The sequence below is a fragment of the Drosophila pseudoobscura genome, chromosome 2, assembly GCF_009870125.1.
Source record: "Drosophila pseudoobscura strain MV-25-SWS-2005 chromosome 2, UCI_Dpse_MV25, whole genome shotgun sequence".
NCBI classification, from domain to species: Eukaryota; Metazoa; Arthropoda; class Insecta; order Diptera; family Drosophilidae; genus Drosophila; species Drosophila pseudoobscura.
This window is the reverse complement of record NC_046679.1, coordinates 16,010,100-16,034,848: the sequence shown is the minus strand read 5'-3', so window position 1 is coordinate 16,034,848 and position 24,749 is coordinate 16,010,100. Positions and strand designations below refer to the sequence as shown.

General features: G+C 45.5%; 8 protein-coding genes across 10 annotated transcripts; 7 read left to right on the top strand and 1 right to left on the bottom strand.

Moving 5' to 3' along the window:
- The first annotated feature begins 403 nt into the window (after window positions 1-403).
- On the top strand, window positions 404-1,757 carry Osi18 (DUF1676 domain-containing protein Osi18). Its single transcript, XM_001358872.5, has 2 exons — window positions 404-981; window positions 1,048-1,757. The coding sequence occupies exons 1-2, from the start codon at window positions 525-527 to the stop codon at window positions 1,530-1,532; spliced, it is 942 nt and encodes a 313-aa protein (XP_001358909.3). The 5' UTR covers window positions 404-524; the 3' UTR covers window positions 1,533-1,757.
- Window positions 1,758-4,140: 2,383 nt separating this feature from the next.
- Osi19 (DUF1676 domain-containing protein Osi19) lies at window positions 4,141-6,061 on the top strand. Of its 2 annotated transcripts, none has more exons than XM_033385899.1 (4): window positions 4,141-4,604; window positions 4,679-4,934; window positions 5,060-5,241; window positions 5,670-6,061. In XM_033385899.1, exons 1-4 carry the CDS (start codon window positions 4,395-4,397, stop codon window positions 5,814-5,816), a joined length of 795 nt encoding a protein of 264 aa, XP_033241790.1. In that variant the 5' UTR covers window positions 4,141-4,394; the 3' UTR covers window positions 5,817-6,061. The 2 variants fall into 2 exon arrangements, with proteins under 2 accessions (XP_033241790.1, XP_001358908.3); XM_001358871.3 differs by having other exon boundaries at window positions 4,143-4,604; window positions 4,679-4,961.
- Window positions 6,062-9,037: 2,976 nt separating this feature from the next.
- On the top strand, window positions 9,038-10,999 carry Osi20 (DUF1676 domain-containing protein Osi20). Of its 2 annotated transcripts, XM_001358870.4 has the most exons (3): window positions 9,038-9,189; window positions 9,843-10,269; window positions 10,337-10,999. In XM_001358870.4, the coding sequence occupies exons 2-3, from the start codon at window positions 9,873-9,875 to the stop codon at window positions 10,768-10,770; spliced, it is 831 nt and encodes a 276-aa protein (XP_001358907.2). In that variant the 5' UTR covers window positions 9,038-9,189; window positions 9,843-9,872; the 3' UTR covers window positions 10,771-10,999. The 2 variants fall into 2 exon arrangements, with proteins under 2 accessions (XP_001358907.2, XP_033239120.1); XM_033383229.1 differs by lacking the exon at window positions 9,038-9,189 and having other exon boundaries at window positions 9,734-10,269.
- Window positions 11,000-12,425: 1,426 nt separating this feature from the next.
- LOC4801882 (uncharacterized) lies at window positions 12,426-14,198 on the top strand. The gene is made up of 4 exons (XM_001358869.4): window positions 12,426-12,614; window positions 12,691-13,197; window positions 13,472-13,585; window positions 13,638-14,198. The coding sequence occupies exons 1-4, from the start codon at window positions 12,468-12,470 to the stop codon at window positions 14,118-14,120; spliced, it is 1,251 nt and encodes a 416-aa protein (XP_001358906.3). The 5' UTR covers window positions 12,426-12,467; the 3' UTR covers window positions 14,121-14,198.
- A 72-nt stretch (window positions 14,199-14,270) lies between these two features.
- On the top strand, window positions 14,271-15,136 carry LOC4801881 (protein D2-like). Its single transcript, XM_001358867.5, has 2 exons — window positions 14,271-14,491; window positions 14,569-15,136. The coding sequence occupies exons 1-2, from the start codon at window positions 14,360-14,362 to the stop codon at window positions 15,046-15,048; spliced, it is 612 nt and encodes a 203-aa protein (XP_001358904.3). The 5' UTR covers window positions 14,271-14,359; the 3' UTR covers window positions 15,049-15,136.
- SmD2 (small ribonucleoprotein particle protein SmD2) lies at window positions 15,091-15,810 on the bottom strand. Its single transcript, XM_001358866.5, has 2 exons — window positions 15,656-15,810; window positions 15,091-15,540 (listed from the first exon to the last, which is right to left on the bottom strand). Coding segments are annotated over exons 1-2 (360 nt in total). The 5' UTR covers window positions 15,658-15,810; the 3' UTR covers window positions 15,091-15,182.
- A 501-nt stretch (window positions 15,811-16,311) lies between these two features.
- Window positions 16,312-17,950, top strand: LOC4801879 (tRNA:m(4)X modification enzyme TRM13 homolog). Its single transcript, XM_001358865.4, has one exon. The coding sequence runs from the start codon at window positions 16,411-16,413 to the stop codon at window positions 17,686-17,688; it is 1,278 nt and encodes a 425-aa protein (XP_001358902.2). The 5' UTR covers window positions 16,312-16,410; the 3' UTR covers window positions 17,689-17,950.
- Window positions 17,951-20,243: 2,293 nt separating this feature from the next.
- LOC4801877 (vesicle-fusing ATPase 2) lies at window positions 20,244-23,553 on the top strand. The gene is made up of 2 exons (XM_001358864.4): window positions 20,244-20,498; window positions 20,597-23,553. The coding sequence occupies exons 1-2, from the start codon at window positions 20,401-20,403 to the stop codon at window positions 22,737-22,739; spliced, it is 2,241 nt and encodes a 746-aa protein (XP_001358901.4). The 5' UTR covers window positions 20,244-20,400; the 3' UTR covers window positions 22,740-23,553.
- Window positions 23,554-24,749: the final 1,196 nt, after the last annotated feature.

The following is a 24,749-nucleotide window of genomic DNA, read 5'->3' as shown; positions in this document are numbered from 1 at the left end:
CGAGCTTCGTACGCTATAGCAAGGGTGACAGGGGCAGCCTATCGATATAGAAGCCATCAAATAACTTTCAATTATGTGCGGCATATTATGGCGGGGGTGTTATGATGGAAACCGCTTTGATGAATCCCTCAACAAAGCAAAGAGACTTGCGTGCCCATAAAATGTTGAGTTGACCCAGTACCATTTCTGGGTGTGCATTTATAGAACCCCAAAACCGCCTCGGAATACTCCTTCTTCGAGTGCTGCGCCCCATAGGTGAAACTCTGGTCGGACGGGGGGATAACTTGCGCTTTCCATGGCTTTGACAACAAAGCAAAATGGTCGCTAAAGCTCAAGCCCAAAGAAGAGCTCGCGCGTACTCTCTGTATACGCATTTCAATTAACAAAGTACCCGACGTATAAAAACCATGCGGTGCCCAGGCGACATTTGCATAACCCATTGAGTCGCCAACGCGTGCAGACTTCTACTACTACGAGCTGAGAGTTCGGATTCACGCGGATTACTTCAGGTGAAAGCGAAAAGGATGAAGAGCTACGCTTTCTTAATCGCCGCTGTGACGGCGCTGTCCGCCGCCGCCCAGGGAGCGACCACCCAAACCCAAGCGCCACGGACGCCGCAGTCTGCCACCCAGCTGGCTCTGGACATGTACCACGGCTGCCTCAAGGACCTGAGCGTGTCTTGTGTGCGTCCCAAGGCGATGCGGTGGTTCAATGTAGCTTTGCAGCAGCCGGAAGTCAGACTAACTGACCGTCTGTCGATTGTTCGCACCACGGAAAAGTCGGAATCGACCTCATCCCGCTCTCTCAATGCCGAGGAGCAAATGTTCGATGATATCGATGGCTATCTGGGCAGTCATGCCTTGAGAATCCAAGCACCAGAGTACTTCCGCAGTTCCGAGGCCCGTGCGTTGGTACCCGACTTTCTGCTGCAGAATGCCCTTACTCAGGGCGGAGTAGTGCCTCTGGCAGCCGCCAACGAGGGTGAGTCGTAAATACTGATGAAATATCAATTGGGTAGGAAAACTTTACTCTTTCGTCTGTGTTTAGGTCGTGGTATGATCCGCAAGGCCATATTGCCTTTCCTACTCGGTCTGAAGCTGAAGACAACTGTTTTGGTGCCCCTGGCCCTGGGTCTGATTGCTTTGAAGACGTGGAAGGCGATGACTTTGGGTCTACTCTCGTTGGTTTTGTCCGGTGCTTTGGTTATATTCAAGATTGCCAAGCCCAAGATCGTCAACTACGAGGTGGTGCACTATCCAAACCACCACCATGTCGAACATGTGGTTCCCCACCACATTGAGCATGTGGTACCACACCACATCGAACATGTGGTTCCACATCACATTGAGCACATTGTACCCCATCACATTGACCATCATCTGGATCACCATATCGATCATCATGTGGATCTGCCTGTGGAGCATATCGAGCATTTGGAGCATCCGTCGCCCGCTTGGGACCCGCACGCTTGGGCCCGCTCCTCTCAGGAGCCACAGGATGCTCAGGACCTTGCCTACGCGGGTCAGAAATAATACTGAGAGATCCCGAAACCCAAAATTCGAATTCAAAAATATTTATTTGCTCTAATTTAAGTAGTTGAAACGCGAGGGGAGCTTGGCGTTTGGTTTAATTTATTTATTTATTGAAAAATGTACAAAACCAAGCTAAAAAAAAAAGGAAGAAAGCCCAAGGCCAAGTAATTTGCTCTTTTATCCTTTTGTGTAAATACTTCTGCAATAAAAACCATGCGAAAATGATGTGCCTAATTGAAGACTTTCCAAGGGCTAAGTTCTGTACGTTTTTTTCGGTATAATTACCCCGAAAACTTTCTAATGCCCCTAAACGGGGTTTGGGTCTGACCGTAGCAGTAAAAAGAATTTTAAATTCTAGCACAGCACATGAATGGAGGACCAGCAGCTTTTCGTTTTCCCAGGTAAAATGTAAAAACTTCTACCTGTTTTCATGTAAAATTCAAATGCTTTTGTGAGTCGGAGCGAAAAAATCACATTGTTGAAAGCAGCGCCCAAAGTGCCCCTCACTGCAACGAATACATTTTCTATGAAGTGGAATGTATCCTCTTCAGTACGGGATACCCTGTGCCCCTGTTTGTGTTGATTCATTGCAGGGGGCATTATTTTTAAAGATAACATGCATTTGATCTTGTAAGACCCTATAGAAACAAATTGAAAAAGGTTTCCCAGGATAGTGGCCTTCATAGTTCCCGCAGCGAAAATGATTAGCCTACTTTTAGGGGCGTTCGTGCAACACGAAGGAAGACTCTTCCACCTATAGGGGGTACAAAGTTTTCGAATTGCCCCAATAATATGTGAACTTATTGCATTCATTCCTTCTGCACACGGGAGAGAAAATCGATGGTTCATCCACGGATAACCACACGCTCCACCAGATAGACGCAGGTGTGTGCTGGAAAGTAGCCATCGCCGCAGTCCCAGCCACACCGACGACAGCACAGCGTGCAACAATGCAAAATGGCGTTGGCGCCAGCAACAAAAGACAGGTAATGGAAACAATACAAAAGCAACAAAAGCAACAGCAACAGCATTGAGCGACCACACTTCATTTATATTTAACGGCATGCACTTGGCCGCCATCGCATGGCCGTTTCTACGCAACAATTTCGAATATGAAAAAGTTTTCCAATTTCATTGGCACCACACCGGACCATGGGACGTCCAGTACGAGTAGCTTAAAAAGAAATGCGACCGGAATGGCAAATTGTCCAGCAATTGAAACCGGTGAAACTTTTTACCGAAAGAAATAATCAAAAAAAAAAAGGAGAAGACAGAAAAGAAGCACGAAAAAGTACAAAAAAAAACTCGCCCGCTATCAAAATCAATTTTCATGGCGAACCGCGCGTAATCAATATACGGGATTCATAATTTACAAGTTGCACGGCGAAACGAAAAATTTCGACATTCAGTGCATGACTTAACCTGCAGGGTTTTGCAAGAGCAAAGGGGGATGGGATGAGCACTTGTGTCACTTTCGCTTTCGATGGCGAAAAGTACTTTCTATTTCATTGGCATGTAAATGGCAGGCAGCCCTTGTCCCTTGTTTTGCATATTCTTTTCCCGATTTTTATTAAGATATGTTTGCCGTAATTAGCTGTCGCAATTTGACGTGTGCTTACAGTATAAAATTATGTGGTGGGATATTTTTAATTACTTGTTTGTAATGAGCATTGAACGGTTTATGAACTTGGGGAAATGATATCCGCTTACTTACACTCAAAGAAAAATAGTAGTAAAAAAAAACGCCCATATATTGAATATATACTTGGTTTTTAAATACAAACATAATGAGATTAAATAGAATTTACTTCGGTGTAAACATAAATGTATCAAGAATTATAACACAGCCCAAATTTAATTTAATCTTAATATCAAAATATTTTATTGAAATATGAAATATAATTAAATTAATTAAAATTTTATTTTCATTTTACAATTTCCACTCTTGGTGGAATTCTTTTGGTACAAATATTTAAATCCAAGTTAAAATAGGAAGATTTCAGTCTTTTTCTATGGGTTTAATAGCCAATTAAAACGTGTTCAAGGAATGCTAATTGCCAATCAAACTTTTTACTTCTATAGTTTCAAAGTGATTCAAGAGTCACTTGACCATTTATAATTATGAAAGTTAGGAAAGAAAATATATTTTTTTTTTCCGCATTGCCTTGTTTTTCAAGTATTTAGTTTATTACGTCAATTATATTAGAATATTTATACAAGAAACAAGCTTTCAGCTTAACATTTTTGCAATTTAATTTTAATCGGGTGAAACGTTGTTCGGAAATTACTTTGTTCATCGAAGCTCATATCTAATTTCCAAGAACAAGAACTCACAGGTACAATGGTGAATCGAGATTTAATCAGTTAATGGCCAGAGTGTGGCTTCCTTAATGTTTCTTCAGAGCAAACTGTTGAATGAAACGAAGGCATTATTCCCCCCAGCCACCGGTTAAGAAAATACTCCAATGTGGCCGGGCCGGCACGCGTTTGAGATATAGTCACATTAAGTATACGACACGTGGGACAGTACCCAAAGGCACGCACGCAGACACCCGCAACAGCGGTGCAATGGCGGAGCGCTTCGGCTCTTTCAGTATTTGCTTCATTCATGTCTTTTTCGAGCATTTCTTTTGAATCACCATTCGCTGGGGCGACAGCGACGAAGACGAAGACAACAACGAAGACACTGCGACGTCGACACTTGCGACACTCGGGAAGGTGGGGGCAGAGAAAGACGCCGGCCGCAGAGGCTAAAACATTGGGAGTATAAAAATCGTGAACAATAGAAAAACGATTATTAAACGCAATTGTGCCAGCACTGAGGCAACAGCGGCAGCAGAGCGAAAAAAAACAGTTAACAAAATGGCTAAACTGCTCCTTGTGATTTTCGGTGTGGCAGCCCTGGTGGCTGTCGGCCAAACGGCGGCAGGTGCCTCGACACAGCAGCTGCCGCTGCAGCGGCTGATTGCCGAGGAGCAGAGCAAATGCGCCAGTGGCCAAGATTCGATGGCCTGCATCAAAGAGCGTGCCATGCGGTTTGTGGACAGCGTGATGAGTAAAGACAGCTACACGGTAAGAAATTATTTAACATTGATTTAAATATTTCGTCTACCAAATGCAGCTGCTTAATCTTTCGACGCATTTAGCTCTCCAACCTGGAAGTACGCTCCAATGGCCAGAAAATGAGCCCGATCAACGATGCCCGTGCCCGTGCCAGCAGTGCCGATGGCTTCATGGATGCCCTCGAGAACTACATCCAGGGCCATGATGTCAGCATGAACTTGCCCATGGCCGATGCCAAAATCACAGTCTCGGCTCGCAATCTAGCCAACGACGAGCTGAGCTTGAATCTGCAGCTGAACGGAGATGATGACGATAGTGCTGTTGATGGTGAAGCCAGGGGTAAGAAGGGCAACATCTTCAAGAAGGGTGGGTTGATTTCTGCATGCTTTTGGCAATATAACTATCTTGTGGGCTACGTTTATTAACCTATACGAATGATCTCCCCGATCATGATCCGTTTGCAGGCAAGAAGCACCGTCTCCGCAAGCTGGCCATGCCCATTCTGGTTCTCATCCTGCTGAAGGCCATCACCGTCATACCAATGGCCATTGGTATCCTCAAGATAAAGGCGTTCAACGCTCTAGCCCTGGGCTTCTTCTCTTTCCTAGTCTCGGTTGGTTTGGCCATTTTCCAATTGTGCAAAAAGGTAAGCCAGCCTCGATACTAAAACGCACATCTAATTGTCTTCTAGGCATTCGCTGGCTGTGGTAATTAGAGAGAGCGTTAGAGAGTTTTGCTTTGGTTGCGTGAGTGAGTTGTGGCGACGATTCAAGAGAAGAGTCAAACATTATTGCAATTAGGATTAGGTGTCCATAAGTACTCGTACAATATGCATGTATGTATAAGAACCCCCACACTGTCTAGAGTCTAGAGAGGGCACACGCAGGGTAAGTCCAGTCAGAATCCTCGCCCACAACCCGCTCCCGCATCCCCAACCACACCGAACCGAAACAAATCTGACACTCAACCAACTACTTCCCGAACCAACATGTGCATTTAATAGATTGTTTTTGTTGCCCATCCTCGGGGGAAGCATGTTTTAAAATTACACTTTTGCTCTTTTTGCCCCAACAGATTGCCCATGATCATCATCACACCGCCCACATCACCGCCCACGGCCCCTGGGATGGTCGTACATTTGGCTCCGTTGCCGTCCCCGCCCCAGTTGTGGAGCAGCCCCAGCAGTTGGCCCAGGAAATGGCCTACAAGGGTTATGTCTAAGCCGCAAAAACCAGAGAGCGGAGCGGAACTTTGAGGGCCATAAAAAGTGGGCAGCACAAGAGCGCAAAATGATTGTTAATTGTTAGAAGTTTTTTGAGGCTTTTGTTCCTGACACTTCCCCAGTCCTTTCGACTGGTACCCTTTTATCCTCCTGCTCTGCTATCCCTTTTCTTTAGACTTTACATATAATATTTATTAACTATTTATTGAAAACAAGAAAATAAGAAAAGAGAGAAGAGAGAAGGCAGAAAACCAAAATAAAGTAGCAGAATAAAATGCCTTGAACATGCTAAGCTTTGATTTAATTTACTGAAAACACGGGTGGCCCACGGTAGGTCAGCCATAATCCTTAATCTTTAAGCCGAAGCCTTGGGCAATCGACAGACTTCGAACTTTACGACCCCCAGCCGGCAGGACAGGGTCTAATTAACGTGTTCCGCCCCGTCAGTACGCCTCCGGTGGGAGTCTCCGTCTCCGGCTCTCGACCAATTTCACTTGGCATACAATATTTATAGGCCAATGCGGCGGGCACAGCAATTGCGTCCTAATTAGCCAAATTTAATCCACATCCAACGGCAGCCAGCCCTCAGTAGAAAATATAATTAAGCATTCCACTCAAGCCCGTGGCTTGGGGCCCGGCTTTGGCGATCGATTAAATTGATCCATCCACTGCATATAATTTAAAAATTTAAATTTCTTATTTTCACTTGCGCGAAAGTTGACAGCCGTCAACGCCACCTGAGAGTGAAAGTCTTTACATATTCTTGCCCCAGGAAAACCCACAGATCAGGGACATTTCCAAACAGCATTGAATGCCGGTCACCGAAGCATGTTTGCTCACAGCCATAAATCTTTCATTCGTCGCACAAATAGAAAAGGAAAAATCTCAAAATAAATTCCTGCCAGCTCCAATTGCGCTTAACTGCACAACGAAGGTCTTCTAAACAGGAATTCGAATTCGGGGAAAAGTGTGGAGAGCAGAAGCGACTGGAGAGCACGACTAGGACATACCCAGTACAGTTTATTGACGGATTTTTTTTTTTAAATTTCAGTTGGAACTGCATAGGCTTTGATATGACATATTTTATGAAATTTCTTAGGGATTAAACTGAGGGAAAAAGTCCTGTAATTGTAATTTTTACCTTTAGATTTAAAAATGTATACCAATAGTTTTGACTCGTGAGTGGAATTTGTAATGAATTTTGAAATGATAATTTTCATATTTAAAATTAATATATTATGTATTTTAATAAAATATTATCATATATAAGTTAATTAAGTTAAAAATATTATCATAATTAGATAAAATATTTTTTCTACTAATTTAATATATTATTGTTTCATTCAATTTAATTTAATTATGTATGTAATTTTACTATGTAAAGTATGGGTGAGTTTCTCTTTACTATGGCATTTATTTTTTTTTTTAGTGTACAGAGTACAAACGTTTCAATTTTCCCAGCTACTTACCTTAATTTATTGACCTTAATCTTTCAGTCACTTTCGTACGCTTCGCACCGACCAAAAGGTAGATACGAGTATACCCCAACACCTTCTGGGTAGGATAATCTACATACATTTCAGAGAGCTCGAATTTAATTTGAAAGGCAATGCTGGCGAATGGTCAAGCATCCATTTTTCATGTTCCATGCCACATCGCGGCTACCATCTAGAACCCAATAAAGTGTGAAACGGCTGAATCGATGAATTTTCGGCCAGTGGCCCCTCGCTGTTCTGTTTGCAATTTTCACAGATTTTAAGCCAATTTATCAGGCGACTGCACAGTGCGGGGGCCACCGCTCCCTCTGCGGCGGACACTTGGACAGCTGGCGCCACTTTCATAATCGTTTGGCATGCATGAGGACGCTGTTTTGGGCAACACACACCACACGACTCACACAACAACATATGCAGCCTGGCCTGGCCAAGACGCGGGCATATGGAAATTTATCGAGCGACATAAAGTTGTCGGCCCAAAGAGCCGAGCAAAAGTGTGGCTTGCAGCCCACCAATTTGTTTTGTCGTGGGGATATCAGTAGTGATACACATAAAAATTAGACACGACACCTATTGCATTATTTAAAATGACAATTAGGTAACACTTATGAGGATGAAATGATTTTGGCAACCAGCCGGAAAGATGTTGGATTTGATTGTGCAACTCTGAGAGAAGTTTGCCAAAGTTTTTACCAATTTTTGCCAATAACACGGCAATAGATAACCAATATTAGTGAGGATATACTAACTAATGTTTTCAATGCGTCTTTATGATTTTTATGCTCAATACCTCTTTCGTTACTTACAGAGCACTTTGTTTCCAAGATTGCCCTGCCGCAATCATTGCTTAGTGTGATATAAAATAAGGTTGATTTTTTACAAAATGTTTGACCTTCTTTGAACAATTTTAATGATTAGTAGCCACTGAAGAACTTAAGTCTTGAACCATAACATACAAAAAAATATATAAAAATTGCACAGATGGTAAACAACTTCAAATCGATATGTCTTCAGGTACAGCCATTGTATTGACCCGAATAAAAACAGCAATCTGAGTATATGGAGGTATCTAGTATTTAAGTATCTGGGCCCAAAACCTAAGTTTTGTCTCATGCAAAGTACAGTGCCGCTCAACTGAATAAGTTCAACAATTTTCAAAAGTCAAACCGCTATATCTTTTTAACCAACTTACCGATTTATATGAATTGTTAATATAGCAAAAAAGTTTGTGGTTTCCAGGACACGTTTTTAAATGCTAGCTCAACTGAATAGGTTCAAGTGCATTATTGCATTTAAAACTTAATTTAAAATTAAAGCCCAATGTATTCCCAACCATCCCGCCCTTAAATCTTTCAATTCTGAAGCGTAAATTTATTGAGGAACGTACAACCACGAAGTGAGTGCAGTTTCATTTAGCCATTTGTTTTTGTCCGGCTAGAAATGTCAGCTATTAATTTTCTAGTGAGATTGATCCATTGGGGGACCACTTCTAGACGGTTGATTATGTGCATCCAAATGCACAATGACTCCGTAGATGAACACCAATTATGAAGTTATGATCATCATAACAAAATCATTGGTCCAATTACCAAATAATGAATATTCAAGAGAAGAGAATGTAGGCCATGGTTCCCAGGAGTTCGACCTAAATTAGCCAAGAAACGTGTCTGCTGGAAATGTGTCACAAATAAAAATGAAAATCTATTTCGTAATCTAATAACAACAAAAGTATCAAATACATACGATAATTGAATCCGCTGCTGAATTCAGCAAACAGTTCCGCATACACGCTGAAACAAACAGAAAAACGAAGTCAAATCCAATCAAAGCATTCCTACGAGGAGGCAGAGGAGTATGAATCAATACCTAAGCGTAGGTGAGTTCCGTACTGATTTCTTGTATCGAAATTTGACACAATACGTTGAAATATGTACGTGCCCAAGCCCTTCGATCTGGCTTTCATGCGGTCGGTCGCGTAAGAGTTGAGGGCCTGCATACTAATAGGAAACAAAAGTTATTTTCATCGGAGCAGCGTCAGTGTAATGCAACTTTGGCCAAAACCAAAAGGCTGTATTGAGGCGGGGGTGGGTGTCTGGCCGATATGGAAAGCGAGAAAGCGCTGAAGACATGCGTTAGTGCCGACTGGTGGGGGGAGGGCGCTCTATGGCCAGGCAGGCCCGTGGACAACCCAGATAGTATTTTTTGGTGAAAAACTTTTTGGACATTTGCTTTCCGTGGACTTGGCTAGGGTTCGGCTTCGGCCCCGTTGGCGTTCCGTCAGTCTCGTCACTCGATTTTGTTGCCGCTGTCCAAAAACCAAAAAGTGTGCGCTCCAAAATACTTGCAGCAGGTCTCTGTCTCTGCCACTGTCTGTGGCTCTCTTGCGGTGCGTTGCGAGCCCTGCCTGTGGGGAGCGGCAGTATAAAACCGTTGTCGCTCGAACAACTGTCCAACATTGTCGTCGCATCGACATCGCCGTGAACACTACGCGCTCTGGTAGTGTCAATATATATATATATCTCTTTAAAGTGTGCCCAAGAGGAGACCCGATTCAATATAATGGCCATCCGTTTCACGTCCTTGCTCGCGGTCGGTTGTGTGCTGCTAGTGTCTGGTGTTGTGTCTGGCGCTGCCATCGAGAATGCGGTCACACCGCGCATCCACAGCTCCGACGAGCTGATCTCGACCATTGTGGATAAGTGCTTCCATGCCAATGCCATGCATTGCCTGAAGGAAAAGGTGCTGACCTATCTGGACACGATGGCTAATGTGGAGGAGGAGGTCAGTGGGCGTGCCTTCGACGACGATGTCATCGACAAAGTCATTGTGGATCGCATTGGCCGCATTCTGCACACCAATGAGATGCGTCTCCAGCTGCCAGAGACCTTCTTCGCCAGCTCCGTGATGACCTATCGTGCTGACCGCGGCTTCGACTTGGAGCTGCCAAAAGAGGAGGGTGCGTTACAGTCTACAGCCACGACAAATAGACACCCACAATGACCTGTTTCTTCTGTCTCACTTAGGTCGTGCCGAGAAAAAGAACAAGGACAAGCTCTTCCTGCCCCTGCTGCTGCTCATGAAGCTGAAGCTTAAGGTGGTCATGCCCATTCTGCTGGCTCTGATCGGTCTGAAGGCCACCAAGGCTCTGATCCTGTCCAAGATCGCCATCAAGCTGGTGCTCGGCTTCCTCATCTACAATCTCATCCAGAAGTTGGGTGGCATGAAGATGAACATGGTGCCAATGCCAGCTCCGGCCACGGAATACGGTGTGCCCAGCACCACGGCCTCCTCGTACGACCCCAGCAGCTGGGAGCCAATGAACAGCGGACCCTATGCCCGCTGGGACTCGCAGAACCTGGCCTATAGCTCTTACCACCCCAGCAGCTCCTCGTCGTACTCGTCCGGCTCATCGTCGAGCTCATCCCCCAGCTCGTCCAGCTACAGCTCTTCCTCTTAGATCAGGCGCCAAGCGCTACGCCCTGCCGCTTTATATGTACATACCACATACATACCAAGGAATATCGAGGATGCCACCATCCAAGCAAATGGAGGTGGCTCCGCGAGTCAAAAACAGACCAAATGGAACGGAACATGCCTAGGCCATAATTTTAGTTGTTAACGGTTAAGCATGCGAGAGTCTTTAGCCATTCTTCGTTAGCCATCCACTCCCCCACTCCCACTTAGCCTCTGCAATTTCTACCCTATTCACTTTGCCCCTTCTTCTTCTGTTCGCAATTTCTCCATTAGTTCTCGATCGTCACCAATCGACCAAAAATCAACAACTACTGAATTGAAATATTATTTATTTAATTTATTAAAATGCAAAAATTGAAAACATTTATCTAAATTGATGATTATTTAAAAGATTTCGTGATCACAGTAGGCGTTTTATTAGCTATTTAATCGAATTCGTGATCACAGAGGGTGTTTTCAGATTCAGTTGATTGGCATACGATGCGAGTATGCCAAGAGGGAAACTATCAACGTCATGTAAAACTCCACTATACGTAGATGCCCTAAACTGCAACTATTACAGAAAAAGCGATGAGAGCTGTTAAAACAGGTCTCGTAAGTATTTTAATTTGTATAATGCAAACTTGCTGACCCGAAATCGGTACGGTATACAAAAATGGATCAAAGCATTATTGATTGTGTATATATATTTTATGGAATATTTGAAGATTTTTCATACAAAAACAATAAAATTCCGATTGAACAATGGTGGATAGTGGTAAGAAGAAGGAAAAAAGAAGGAGAAATTTTAAAATACACTTGGTTCGATATCACAGGTGTGTGGATACCAAATTTGGTTTCTCTAGCTCGTATAGGTAGGTTTTTCATTGAGATGACTGAAGCAAGGCCGAGAAAAATAAAGCTATATTTTTTCGCCGGATCCTCATCTACAGCGAATACTGTCAAGAGCCAGGCCAAGTTGGACGACAAGTCCAAGATCAAATCAAAGGACAAACGAAGCCCAAAATACGCATAAAGTAAGTTAACCCCGTTGCACCAAAGTTTGTGTACCCTTTAGACAATTTTTTTTCATAGACGTATATGTAGGTCCATTTTTTGACTTAAATTTTTTGCCCATTTAACTCTTATTTGTGATCTCTACTAAAAAGGCTTGGAAATTGAAAAATCGATGAGAGTTCTAAACTAATTTAAATAATTATTTAATTGATAAAACAAAATTAAAAAAGTAATCAAGTAGACTGAAATATGAGACGGTTTAGTGTCATATTAAAAAATATGCAAATTATCAAAAACAATACACTCGAATTAATCCACTCAATCGGCAATGCTCTGCTGAATGGTAAAGTGTATTTCAGTTTTGCATGTTGAAAAGTCGTTGGTAATTACAATAGTCTGTCTGTCAACTAAATGGGGTTCTAAGTGATTGTTGGTTTAGTGATTTAAGAAGTAGGCGGCACGCAAGTCGGTGGTCACTCAACTAATTGCTCTGAGGCACGCCAAGCACTTCCTCTACCTGGAGACTAATTAAAGGCGCTGGTCAGCCAATTGATGACAAATTAGTTAATCTGAATCAAATCGGCAGCTGTTTATAAATGAAATAAAGGTGTTTGACTGTGGGCCTCCTGTGTATTTAAGTCGAAGCAATAATAAAATTCTAGTCAGTAGGAAAGCTACTTTAGAATGCTAATCCACCACTGGATTTTGCTCGGCCTGAGCTGGACACTCTGCAATGCTGATTTTTATTCAGAAACCGAAGTTGGAAAGTTCCTGAGGCACCTGGAAGTCATACCAGATGTGATTGAAGCAGGGCCGCAGGAGTTTCTCAATGTGGGTAAAACCATGAGGAGGGCACAAGAATGTCACACAGCCTTAATTCTGGATTCCCTCCCCACTCCTCTCCTAGGTCACGTATCTAGGATTTATTCAAGCCGATCGCGGCGTGGAGCTACAGCCCATGCAAGTGCGCGATGAGCCGTATGTGGCCTGGAACGCACCCATGACAAACTATTACACGCTGCTGATGATCGACCCGGATGCACCAAGTACCCAACAGCCCTCGGCCCGGGAGAAGTTGCACTGGATGGTGCTCAACATTCCCGGCAATCAGCTGATTATGGGTGATGTTCGCGCCGGCTATGTGGGGCCCACGCCAGCCTCGGGGAGTGGACTCCATCGCTATGTCTTTCTGCTCTACAGGCAACAGGATTACACTAAATTCGATTTTCCAAGGCTGCCCAAACACATTCTTACGGGACGCAGCAACTTCAGAAGCATGCAATTTGCGAAACGCTATAAGCTCGGTTATCCGGTGGCTGGCAATGTGTTCACTGCCAGCTGGAGCACCGATGTGCCAGCCCTGTACAACTCCATCTCCCGAGGCGCAAAACAGAAAATCACGCTATTAGAAACGGCAAGTTAATTTAAAGATGAAGATAAATTCGGTTATTCACTAATATACAAAACAAACGAAAGAAATGTTTAAATTAATTGGTAAATACCTTAAAGTATCCGGGAATGGCTTTAGTGGGCCTGCTCATGAGACTGACTTTGTACAAACTATTTGTAGAATACAGAATGGGGGGTTCTTAGAATAAGACATTCCAAAACAGAAGCCACATCAGACATATGTAAATATTTTGATCATAGCGTGCCTAGCCTTTTTTAGTATCTTATTTACCCAACAGAAGCAGAATATATCAAAACGTTCGAAAATGTCGAGTTCCGAAGCTGCCGAATGCTTTGCAAAGCATGAAATTGTACCAGATGTAGTCCCCGTGGGGCCAAATCAACTACTCAAGGTAGGATCCCAACAAGCGTATGACCTTTGTAACCGTCTGTAAGTCCTCATAGGTCACATATGGAGGCGGTGTGGTCGTCGACAAGGGCGCCGAACTGACACCCACTCAGGTAAAGGCTCAGCCGAATGTGGAATGGGACGCAGAGCCGGAGGCGCTGTACACGCTGATCCTAACCGATCCGGATGCTCCAAGCCGCAAGCAGCCCAAGTTCCGTGAGTGGCATCATTGGCTCGTGGTCAACATACCCGGCACTCAGATCGCAAAAGGTGACGTGCTGAGCGAATATGTAGGCGCTGGGCCGCCCGAGGGCACGGGACTTCACCGATATGTATTCCTGCTCTTCAAGCAGAAGCAAAAGCTATCCTGCAAAGAACCACGCATACCCAAGACCAGCGGCGATAATCGAGCCAAGTTTAGCACCACCAAGTTCGTGGGCAAGTACGGTCTTGGCAATCCCGTGGCCGGCAACTGCTTCCAGGCCAAGTACGATGACTATGTGCCCAAGCTGTACAAGCAACTCTCTGGCAAGAAGTAGCCATTAAATATATAGTCACAAATTGTGTATCTAATAACTATTAAAATTCGCATTGAAGCGCAACGAGTAATTAACAAAGAGCTTGTTCATGGGATGCTTTCCCACTAAAAGCTCTGCCAGACTCGCTTTAACAGTGTGCCACCGGGTCAAACTGGTTTCAGTTGCTGTCAGACCTTGTTCGGGAGCTGGTCGCCTTTTCCATATAAATCTGTTCTCAGTTTTCCAGTTCAGTCCGAGAGATGATGCTGATTCCGATACTGTTAGCCAGCATTGTAGCGGCTGTGCACTCTTCTGCCTCCGTGGAGGAAGTCTTTGCTTCGCATAAGGTGGTGCCCGATGTCATTGCCCAGGCGCCAAACCAGTTTCTAAAGGTGGGGCAACAGAGACAAAGAAAACGTCGCCGAAACTAAAACGAAAACTTGAACTATTTTAAACTTTCCGTTCAAAGGTCACATACAAACAGGGACTCGTTGCAAAGGAAGGAGTGGAGCTCACGCCCACACAAGTCAAGGATCAGCCCTTGGTCGAGTGGTCTGCCGCGTCCGGAGATTACTACACATTGATCCTCACAGATCCCGATGCACCCAGTCGTGCCGATCCAAAGTTCCGTGAGTTCAAACACTGGGTGGTGGTCAATATTCCCGGCAACGACGTGGCCAGTGGCGAGGTGTTGACTGCCTACATTGGCTCCGGCCCGCCCAAGGGCACGGGCCTCCATCGCTATGTCTTCCTGCTGTACAAGCAGTCCGGCAAGCTGGACTTTAAGGAGCCGCACGTCAGCAACAAGTCTCGTCGGGACAGACCCAGTTTCAAGGCAGCAAAGTTTGCAGAGACGTATCAGCTAGGCAATCCCGTGGCCGGTAACTTCTACCAGGCGCAGTACGACGACTACGTCCCCGAGCTCCACAAGCAGCTCTCCGAGGAGTAAAAGCTTACCTCTGAAGCACACCCGTACTTTGCACAGTGCACATTTTTGGTTTAATTATAGAAAATCGCTTTTGGTTTTATTGACTTCAGTGGAAAGTATTCTATTCGTGTTTTGGGTTTTGGTGAAAGTGCAGTCTATTTACCGGCTGCTGTGGCCAGGGGATTTCGCAGCACCAGGATCACAGAGTCGCCGCGCAGAAACATTTTCGAGATGAAGCGATCTTTGTTGACGGGCTTCACCTTCTTTTTGCCCTTGCCCGTTCGCGGCAGCTCCGTCCACATTTCCTTGACGTTCTCCAGCACCATGTTGCAATGGCGGTCGAAGGCCTTCACGCGGCCCAGCAGCTTCTTGTTATTGCGGCAATTGATGAGCACTTGCGTGTTGTTCTTCACGGACTGTGTGAGCACGGACAGGGGTCCAGTGTTGAACTCCTCTTCCTCCTGGCGGGCCAGCTCTTCGGGTGTCAGCTCCGATTTCGGTTTCACAAGAGCCCTGCAAAATAATGCAAAATTATTGGACGCTACAACAATCGCAAAAGCCGGCGCACATGTCGCTAGTCGGCATGAGTCGCAGTATTCGGTTTTCATACTTTGCTGATGTTACTTACATGTTATAGTAGCTTCAGATGTTGCTAAATACAAAAAGTAATACTTTTTCACTTGTTTTTTGTTAGTTTTTGTGGATTTTGTCGAACAATTTTGTCGAAACGCGGCTTTTTTCTTGTTGATATTATATCGATGTATCGATATGTGATTTTTTGCCATACGATATATTCCGTGCGGTATTTTTGTCGACATTTTTAGAAATTTATATATTCGATATGTCGATATTTCAATTTTGCAGGTTTGATATATCGAAATAATTTGCTCATTGTGACCGCGGACATGTTGATCAAATATATTGGTTTTGCTATGGCAAAGGCAGCTAAAACTGTTAACCCATCACTCTTTTTTCCCTTAAGCTACTACCTAAAAACTAATGGAAGTGTTTTCGCTTTGAATTTTCGTGCTGGTCTCGTTTCACGGCTTTCAACCTAATCAGCTGGCGGCCATACATTTGTAATGTGGTCCTCCTCATTGCCCAAAAAGACATCATCCTGCGTTCACGTTTGCTCTTGATACTGGCATTAACTGCCTTTTTGAGGACCATACTTTTATCCAATTCTTGCATCAATTGTCTACAATATCCTTTTCACCGCCAAACGCCCATCGATACTATCGACTAAAGACGAGTGCTGTTAGACGCGACCATCGTCTGTTATCGCATCGAGGCTCCAGCTCATTACAGAGTGCTGTTGGACGCGCACCTGGACTGTTAACTTCAACCGCACGAGTTAGGAATTACTTTAAAAATCTGATTTGCATGGCTGCCAAGAAGCCCAAGATGACCCAAAAGGACGATGTGGCCGCAGTTACTACGTGCACATACTGGGTGCCGCGCAAGAAACGACACTGCAAGATGGCAGCCAACAAGGAAAGCCTCTTCTGCGGCGCCCATTCCCCTGCCACTGAAGAAAGCAAAGCCGTGGGCGCGGCTGCTGAGCGGATTCCCTGTCCACTAGACCCAAAGCATACGGTATTCAAGAGAAAGCTGGCGAAACACCTGACAATCTGCAATGCCCGGGACCAGGCCAGCACGCTGCCCTACATCGTCAAGAATATAAACGCCGGCGAGGAGTTGGAGAATCCTCTGGAAGACGAAATAAACAGCAAGTTGAGACTCCACGAGCTAGAGGATACAGAGTTCTACAGCGTAATAGACAAAGTACGGGCTCTGTACGACAATCACGTTGCCAACAGCATCGAGGAGCTGCATTTGCAGCACGCCTCCCTGGAGGAGCCACTCGGCCACGAGGAGTACGGCCAGGAGTCCCGCAAGCATCTGGTGCAGGCCTCTGCTCTGTTGGGCATCCTCGAGCACGACCAGCAGCTGACCGACAGCACCAGCTTCATTGAGTTTGGCGCCGGCAAGGGTCAGCTGGCCTTCTTCCTGGCCACAGCGCTGGAAACCCAGGGCCTGTCCCACTCGCAGGTGGTGCTTATCGATCGCATGTCGCTGCGCCACAAGAAGGACAACAAGGTGACGAACAAGGAGCTGGTGCAGCGCATTCGCGCTGACATAGGAGACCTCAAGATTTCAGCGCTGCCAGAGTTGAAGCAAACCAAACGCAATGTCGCTTTGTCTAAGCACCTGTGCGGAGCAGCCACGGATCTTACGTTGCGCTGTGTTCTGGCCCATAGAACCGCTCCCACGGATTACATCCTTATTGCTCTCTGCTGCCATCACCGCTGCTCCTGGCGCTCTTACGTCGGCCAGACCTGGCTGCAGGCGGCCGGCCTTGGACACCGGGAGTTTGCCATCATCACCAAAATGGTTAGTTGGGCTGTCTGCGGCACGGGCGTCAGTCGGGAGCGTCGCAAGGCCATGGCGGAGGCGCATGAAGAGCTCGGCGAGCCGCCCACCCAAAGATTGACCCGCGAGCAGCGCGAACAGATCGGCTACCAGTGCAAGCGAGTCTTGGATCAAGGTCGTCTTGAGCATCTGCGATCCAACGGCTTCGATGCGTCGCTGAAGTTCTATGTCCCGCGGGAAATCACGTTGGAAAATGTCGTGCTCATAGCCAAACCCATGAAAAGCTGACCGCAAAGGATAAGCGGCAGATAAAGGAATCACTGCAAGTGCCGGACACTGGTGGCGGAGGTGTCGGCATTGGCATCAGCAACGGCATGCAATTTGACTTGTGATAAGAGCGCTCTGGTATACTTGTGTATTACGCTTTAGTTGGATACCGCTTTTAAGTTTGGTTCAGTACTCGTGTGGTCCCACTAAAAACAAAACATACTTCAGACTAACTATAGCGGGCTAATAATGCTGATGATGACTCGTAACTTTAAGAGATATATAGCATATATATATATATATATATATATATATGTATATGTAAATGAGAAAACAAAAAAAAACAGCAGCACTCCTACCAAACACCAAAACAATCCGTTTAACGTTTTTCCCCCCAATGTAGATATGTATTTATTACAATTAATCTATCGCATATGTATAGCTCGGCGTGTTGTAACTGATGGAACGACTGTTTTTAAGGCAAAACCTCCAGCAAAGGAGACTTGATATACTAATAATGAGAATATTAGGAATACAGCCCATGATCTGGATCAATTTTGTATCGTACATTGGCTCCCATTAAAGAAAAAAAATAAAATTTGATTAGCTTATAATGAAGATTCTGAAAGATCACTCAAATTTACTATCGGCCAAAAGCACCGGAAAGTGTTCAGAAAGATGTTGACATGACGCGGAGCGTTAGTAAACTCCAATAGTTTGGGCTGGCAGGAGCCATAGCTCTTTACGGGCACCGTGCGACAGAACATACTCTTTGGCCTACCCATGTGCTCAAGAAGTGCGCCCTGGAGAGGGACTTCAAGCTGCTCCTCCTCCTGAACTCCTTCGCCTATCTTATTATCGTAATTTTTCACGTTTTTAAACTTATTCGTTTCCACGAGGACAGCTATTTTCAAAAAACTTTATCAGGTTTATTTTGTATGACCATGGTTCATGGCCGCTGGCCGGTCGTGATTTCCAAATGGATCCGCTCCACGACCAGATGATTCTGGCCAACGCCGTCATGAAGGAGAAGAAGGGCTGGGAGCGTCTCGGCTACTTCTTTCCTCTCGTTTCCTGACGGCGGCTTTCTCCCTGTTGTTTCTCTTGCTTTGGTTGCGCTTCTTGGAGAAAATTGCCGTGGTCATCAGTGGTCCTCCGGCGTTCACGCATTCGCTTGAAAATTGATCCGGGCGTACGGCGGTGATAGCGGTGGGAGAGACTGCTGCTCTTCTTTTATAAAGAAGTTCATGGAGCGTTGCACATCCGTTTCAATTACGGAGGCGGCACCTGTGCCTGTGCTGCCACTCAGAGCCACTGGCGCACTCGACGATGATATGGAATTGTGATCGATCTGATGTGCATCATATCGGATGTATGCCCTGTCAATTTGCTGGCAAAAGTGACCGCTGCCAGGGAGTACCCAGTGCGTGGGACATCGTACACCTACGGAAGATTTTGGCGAAACATCGCGTTGTGGACTAGCACTTTGTCCCTGTATACAACTTCCAATTCACTGCAGCAAATTGGCGGGACACGGAGTACCCACCAGTGCGCACGGATCACCTGGGCAGCATCGCAAGGGAGGTTCGCCGCGTCTGCTCTTATCCGGCGACGCCCACATTGCACAGGCTCAATAGCACGGACCTGGAGCTCTCCGGCATTGCCATTTTAGCTATGGTGGCCGAAATCATGGAGAATCTGCCGAGAGAAGGTCGTCTGCTATTTCGAACAAATCCATACAGATTTATGGCGATAGTGGCGACACTCCCAGTGTCTGAGATGGATACTCCCAAACCGGATGGAGTCAACCTTGAATAAGCGCCTATCCGTATAAATCGGTGCTCCTCAGGACCACCAGAAATTTATAGAGAGATATATACATATGTATGTATGTATGTATGTTCAAAATATAGTGTGTTACTGGTTAGTGTTATTCAGGCAGGCTCCGTTTTACTTTTGCGGATTACGTTTTCAGCTGTTTTCGTTTTAAGGCTCGCCCTGGCTAATTTTTTCCAAGCCAAATTTGAGGGGTTAAAATAAAATTATTTATAAAGAAAACAATAGATAAATTACACTGATTTAGGTGTAAAGTTTATGTGAATGCATCAATAAGTCATCTATTTATTTCCTTTTGCAATTAAGGTTCATTGCGTTGTATAAAAGGCTGATTACTTTTCATTTCGTTTGAAAACGAATAAATCTTGCGGAATGTAAAAACGGGAGCCCCAATTTATGTACATACATATGTAGGGTAACATTCTGCATACCCTAGGGAAAAGTATATTTTAGATTTAAAATCAAACAGTATCTTAATATTAAATTAATGAAATAGGGTATACAAAATGCCCGTCTTCAATTACCAGCAACATTGACGTGACATTACGACTGTTTTTTGTTGACCTTTTTTATTTAAGCCGTGCTTTACTCGAAAATAGCCCAGTCAAATAGAAAATAGGTTCATTAATTGGATATAATTATGTGGGCAGGGCGGGCTGAGATCTATCTAGCTAGTAAATATTCGACGGAATATCAAAAACGAGAAATATGAATAATATAACTTGAATTCTTCAGAATATTTACAAGTTTTTTTTAAAATCAGATGGTATATTTTGGTATTTATCTGAGGTCGGTCACACTGGACATCAGCTGTTGGTGACTCAGAAAAAAAATATTGCTGGCAAAAATATTTATCGCGTTGATTTAAGGAGCAAACATTTAGAAATACTGTTCAAAATGGCACACAAAATGAAGGCCATCAAGTGCCCCACAGACGAGCTGTCGCTGACCAACAAGGCCATCGTAAACGTCAACGATTTCACCGAGGAAGTAAAGTCAGTCTCCCCTACTTTTTCGATATGACGCCAGCGCTGCGCTACGTGGGCGTCTCTAGGCAGAACAACAACTAATTGCATTGTTTCGCCATTGACAGATATGTGGACATCTCGCCGGGACCCGGACAGCACTACATTTTCGCTCTGGAGAAGATCGCGGAGCTGCCACGTGATCATGTGGGCTTCTCGCTGGTGCAGCGCAAGTGGGCGACGCTTTCCATTAATCAGGAGATCGATGTGCGTCCCTACCGCTTCGACGCCAGTTCGGACATCATCACCCAAGTCTCCTTTGAGACGGACTTTTTGCAGAAAAAGACCACCACCCAAGAGCCCTACGACTCTGACGAAATGGCCAAGGAGTTCATCATGCAGTTCTCGGGAATGGCCTTGACTGTGGGTCAGTCACTGGTCTTTCAGTTCAAGGACAAGAAATTCCTCGGCCTGGCGGTCAAGACGCTGGAGGCGGTGGACCCCCGAACCGTTGGCGACGGCAAAGAGCCCAAGTCGCGCAATGTCCGTTTCGGCCGCATCCTGGGCAACACGGTCGTGCAGTTCGAGAAGGCCGAGAACTCGGTGCTGAATCTGCAGGGCAGGTCCAAGGGCAAGATTGTGAGGCAGTCGATCATCAATCCGGACTGGGACTTTGGCAAGATGGGCATCGGCGGCCTGGACAACGAGTTCAATGCCATCTTTCGACGAGCCTTTGCCTCGCGCGTCTTTCCTCCCGAGCTGGTAGAGCAGCTGGGCATCAAGCACGTCAAGGGCATCCTCCTCTATGGACCTCCTGGCACAGGCAAGACGCTGATGGCCAGACAGATTGGCACAATGCTGAATGCTCGAGAGCCCAAGATCGTAAACGGCCCTCAAATCCTGGACAAATATGTGGGCGAATCGGAGGCCAACATCCGGCGGCTGTTTGCCGATGCCGAAGAAGAGGAAAAGCGGCTGGGACCCAACAGCGGTCTACACATCATCATCTTCGACGAGATCGATGCCATCTGCAAAGCACGTGGCTCTGTGGCGGGCAATAGCGGGGTCCACGACACTGTGGTGAACCAGCTGCTGGCCAAGATCGACGGTGTGGAGCAGCTAAACAACATCCTCGTCATCGGCATGACCAATCGCAGGGATATGATCGATGAGGCTCTGCTCCGTCCCGGCCGCCTGGAGGTCCAAATGGAAATTAGCCTGCCCAACGAACAGGGTCGAGTCCAGATCCTCAATATCCACACGAAACGTATGCGTGATTTCAACAAGATTGCCAGTGATGTGGACAACGCCGAGATCGCGTCTCGGACAAAGAACTTCAGTGGCGCCGAACTGGAGGGTCTGGTGCGCGCAGCCCAATCGACGGCCATGAATCGCCTCATCAAGGCGGACTCCAAAGTGCACGTCGATCCGGAAGCCATGGAGAAACTGAAGATCACCCGCTCGGACTTCATTCACGCTCTGGACAACGACATCAAGCCGGCATTTGGCACCGCTCAGGAAATGTTGGAGAACATGCTGGCCCGTGGCATTACAAACTGGGGTCCGCCAGTCTCCAAACTGCTGGAGGACGGCATGCTCTACGTGCAGCAGGCCAAGGCCACGGAGAGCTCTGGCCTGGTGTCCGTGCTCATCGAGGGTGCCCCCAACTCTGGCAAGTCGGCGCTGGCCGCAAATCTTGCCAAGATGAGCGACTTTCCCTTCGTGAAGGTCTGTTCGCCCGAGGATATGGTCGGTTTCACGGAGTCCGCCAAGTGCCTGCACATACGCAAGATCTTCGACGATGCCTACCGGTCAACTCTAAGCTGTATTGTGGTAGACAATGTGGAACGCCTGCTGGACTACGGATCCATTGGACCACGCTACTCAAATCTCACGCTGCAGGCCCTGCTGGTGCTGCTTAAAAAGCAGCCGCCGAAGGGACGCAAGCTGCTCATCTTATGCACGTCCAGTCGACGCGAAGTTCTGGAGGAGATGGAAATGCTGCCGGCCTTCACCTCTGTCCTGCACGTCTCCAATCTGTCCAGCCCCGAACATGTTATGGCCGTGCTCGAAGATTCGGATCTGTTTAGTCACGAGGAGCTGCAGAGCATAGCCCGGAATATGGCCGGTAAGCGGGTCAGTATTGGCATCAAGAAGCTGCTCGCGATGATAGACATGATCCGTCAGTCGGAGCCCAATTATCGCGTCGTCAAGTTCCTGTCCAAATTGGAGGAGGAGGGTGGATTGTCCATGGTGGCGCGCCCCCACTAGCTACCGCCCGTTGCGGAACTCCGATTGTCCGTCGTGGAGCTTAACGACGCTTTTTAAGCGATCCTATTTCATCAGCTCAAATATTGTATGTGTGTGTGTTGCTTATGACCCGAAAAGATGATCGAAACAAATCAAGCTACAAACCAATTTTGATTTGATTCCGGTGAACATTCCATCAGAAGGATGGCGGCTTAGAAGACTTGCCTGTCCCTCAGTCTCGTGTGTGTAATTATGTAATTAGTTGTCCTCTAGCGATTATTTATCCGATTGAATAACAATTGGCATTGTTTATTAAAGTTCTATTAGACCATTTTTTAAGCGCAAAACTTAAATGTAACTGATGATTTGAGATACATACATATATATGTATAATCCTAGCCTCGCTCGCTGTTAAGTTGAAATGTCACGACCCAACGAATGAAAATCAGATCCAGACCAGAACCATTCAAAACGATACGAAAGACTTTTGTAACTCGCATTTAGCGAACAAGGATCAATATTGAATTGCCCGAAAACTAGTCAAATAGCATAAACAGATAAAGCACAAAATCAATCTGGAACCTTTTTATACGATACGTGTGTGTATATTTTGTACGTTTTATGATGCCACAATTTTGGAATTTATCTTTAGATGATCAACAGAACGAACACTTTTTGTATTCAGATCAAACACTGGGCCAAAACTCATTTATAACAAAACTAATAATATATCCCTATACTCTTTGAATATCGGGTATACAAAGTTGGAACTGAAAACGACAGATTAACATAACTATGGAACTATAGAAAATGTGTCCATTATGTCCCTGTAGAACCATAATAGGTAATAACAGATCCCGTCCTCTCTCGGAGCGACATATCCCAAGAACTTCCTGCCGGGAACTTCCATTTAGGGGTAGATATATTGTTGTCTTACAGTTTGCACAAATGTACTACTATTAGATCAATTTAGGTTTCAAAACTAGGCTTAAGAAGGTGTGTGCATTGACTTGAAGTCAATTCTGTCGAGTATCTCCCAAACCGACCGGTGGACCGACCCATTGCTAGGCGGAGCAACGAATTAATATAATGACAAATGAGGCTGAAAATGATTTCATTGCCTAGCACACAAGCATAAACCGGTATTCGATGTATTTTTAAAATGGTTTAATAATGCATAATAGTTCTATAGTATGTATCAACCAGATTATGATCAAGTCCCGCGCTGTTTAATAATATATTTAATAAAATTATGTATAAATGGAGATGTCATATGAATATTGAATTTGCTTGAACCATTTAGAGACAATCCGTCATCAATTTCCAAAGGGAACATCTCAATTTCAAACTACAAATTTGCATACGTTAAATGAAATTCTTTGAAAAATCCCATTGATTTGAATAATGTCTACACTCTCAGATCGCCGCCAGACGGCCGTCTGGCCAACTGAGCGGCGTCAGAAATTATCACCAGCCAGAGCCGTGACATAGCGAGAGCCATAACCGAGACATCGATCAGCTGTTCGCAAGGCCCGACGGACGCCGCACTGACCCGCCAGCAGTAGCTGAGAGTTGGTGTTGAGCTCGGCTCTGGCCAAGACAGCGCCCTGACCAGTCTCTTGATGGTACTAAGACCGGGACGGAAGACGGAACCCAATCAGTGCTGACCACAACCAGTCGGAGTCGCCAATTGCTGACTGCTGCTCTAATATGTAATTTGAATAAATGATTTATAATGAAAACACTCGAGCGGTGCGCGCGTCGTATACGTAATATAGAGTAGAGCAGAGCATAGCAGAGAGTAATTGATATATGGCGCTAATTGCGCCCGACGCCCATTTGTGGTGCGAAGCGGTCCAGTCCAGTCCAGTGCGGAGCGCCGCTTTATCAGCGCGTCTGAGGAATCTTGAGGTAGCCAGAGCCACCGGCACAGCCAGATCTAGTGTCGCGACGGTGTCAGCTGCCGCTTATTAACTAATTAAAGCTGCATATTTCTTGAGATCTTAAAATTGATTTGCATTGCCAATTGAA